At 64.6% G+C, this 1955-nt stretch overlaps 1 protein-coding gene across 1 annotated transcript in view; it reads left to right on the forward strand.

The window, feature by feature from the left end:
- Positions 1–419: 419 nt before the first annotated feature.
- The window catches only part of ZNRF1 (zinc and ring finger 1), a 1836-nt gene continuing 300 nt past the window's right edge, over positions 420–1955 (forward strand). The window contains exons 1-5 of the mRNA XM_009290797.2: positions 420–567; positions 685–780; positions 1489–1594; positions 1700–1790; positions 1929–1950. Coding sequence (XP_009289072.1) covers positions 555–567; positions 685–780; positions 1489–1594; positions 1700–1757 — 273 coding nt within the window. The 5' untranslated portion in view covers positions 420–554 and the 3' untranslated portion in view covers positions 1758–1790; positions 1929–1950. The remainder of the gene's footprint in view (positions 568–684; positions 781–1488; positions 1595–1699; positions 1791–1928; positions 1951–1955) is intronic.

Below are 1955 nucleotides of genomic sequence, written 5' to 3' on the forward strand. Positions count from 1 at the left end.
CAAGAGTCCAGGTCACCAGGCAGGTCTGGGTGACAAGGCAGGGCCAAGGTCAAGCTGGGACATCAGCCTGCCGGGTCACGCTGCTCCTGGGGCTGCTGGCTGGCACTGGAGGGGCAAGCACCCACCTCACTCCTGCAAAAAGCTGGAGAAAGCAGCAATTTGGGCTCGTGGCTCCAGCCTGCCTGTCCTCTGCAGTGGCCCTACAGAAAAGCCTCCTTCCTTGCAGCTTTTCTGGCTCAGCTGTGTGGGGCTGAGCTATGGCAGCAGGGACAGCACTATCCTGGAACAGGGACGTGCCTCTGCGCTTGCCAGCCACGGGGTGCTGTGTGCCCTGGGCTGCTCCTCGCCCTTTAAGGCCCAGCAGCAGCTGATGGCCACGTGTGCGCTGCCTTGGCACGCTCTCCGTGCCCTCTGTGTGGCAGGCACAGGGACGACCGGTGCACTGGCTCGGGCGGCTGTCCCCTGTTGGGTGGCTGTCCCCCGTGCCGGCGCTGCTGGCAGCCGGCACAGGATGAGTGGGCGCCCGGTGGGCGCTGCGTGGGGTGCGTGCCACCATGCAGGCAGCAGGTGAGGGGGCTGCCCGCTGCTGTGCCCCACCGTGGCCTCGGGGACTGCCCGGGATGTGGGATGGGCTCTTCTCCTCCTCCCCCGTGCTAAGGGCTCGTCTCTCCACTCTCCCTCCAGGTTTCAAGTGCCCCATTTGCTCCAAATCTGTGGCTTCTGACGAGATGGAAATGCACTTTATCATGTGTCTGAGCAAACCTCGCCTCTCCTACAACGGTAAGGGCCGATGGCCAGGCTGTGCGAGGGACACGGCGTCCTGCCGGCTTGGGATGGCTCCGGGCAGGCTGGAGAGATGCTTGCCACAGGCTGCGCGGGCACGCGGCTCGGCTGGGCTTGCCAAGAGGGCCGTGCTCCAGCGGACCGGTGCAGCTCACGGTCCCTGCTCTGCTCCGCTCCGCCAGCATGGCTTGGCCCTGCTGCTTTTGCCTTGGGACCCTTTGTAACGCAGCCCCCGCCCCGTGTTGCTCATCATGGTGTGCCGTGCTGGAGGGAGCCATCCCGGCTGGGCGTCCTGCCTGGCTAGGGCAGGGGACATGTGTCCTCCTGGGCTGCCCCTCTGAAGGGTTGTTGCCTTCCTCCCCTCCTCACTGGTAGTGAGGCTTACTGGGCTGACCACTGGTCTGCAAGCTCCTGCATCTCCCATCCTCTCTCCTGACTGCTCGCGGGAGGGTGATGCTCACCCCTCCTCGGTGGTGCTTTTTTGGAAGCCAGGGGTAGGGGATGTGTTCGCTGCAGCCGCCCCAGCCCCGTCTTCCCCCCCTGTGCCTCTACCTGAGCCTCCTGCCAGCATTTGCCGGCGCTGCTGCCGCTCGGCCGCCCCATCCCAGCTGCCTCCGTGGAGGTGGCCGTGGGTTCCCCTCCCTCCTGGGAAGCGGGACGCCGTGGTAGACTGTGTCTCACCACTGCCCTCTCCTCCCCTCCCAGATGACGTGCTGACCAAGGACGCCGGCGAGTGCGTGATCTGCCTGGAGGAGCTGCTGCAGGGGGACACGATAGCCAGGCTGCCCTGCCTCTGCATTTATCACAAAAGGTACCTCTGTGTGTGAGGGGACACGGCCAGGCGGGTGGCAGGGGGACAGGCGGGGGACATCCCGAGGCTCAGTGGCATGGTGGTGACGCGCTCTCCTCTCTCCAGCTGTATAGACTCATGGTTTGAAGTGAACAGATCTTGCCCGGAGCATCCTTCTGATTGACCCGCCGGGCACGCTTGCTGACTTCTCTCTAAGGTGAGCCTGCGGCGGGCTGTTCAAATGTAATTTACCCATGCTGGGTTTGAATCCTGGGCCAGGAGGGGAGGATGGGGTGGGATGGGGTGGCCGTGGCTCCTGCTCCTCACCTGGGATCGTCTCTCTCTGTCTTTGCAGGGCACCTTGCTATACCTGCTGTACCTC

This window comes from Aptenodytes forsteri, unplaced genomic scaffold, assembly GCF_000699145.1.
Source record: "Aptenodytes forsteri isolate BGI_AS27 unplaced genomic scaffold, ASM69914v1 Scaffold14, whole genome shotgun sequence".
NCBI classification, from domain to species: domain Eukaryota; kingdom Metazoa; phylum Chordata; class Aves; order Sphenisciformes; family Spheniscidae; genus Aptenodytes; species Aptenodytes forsteri.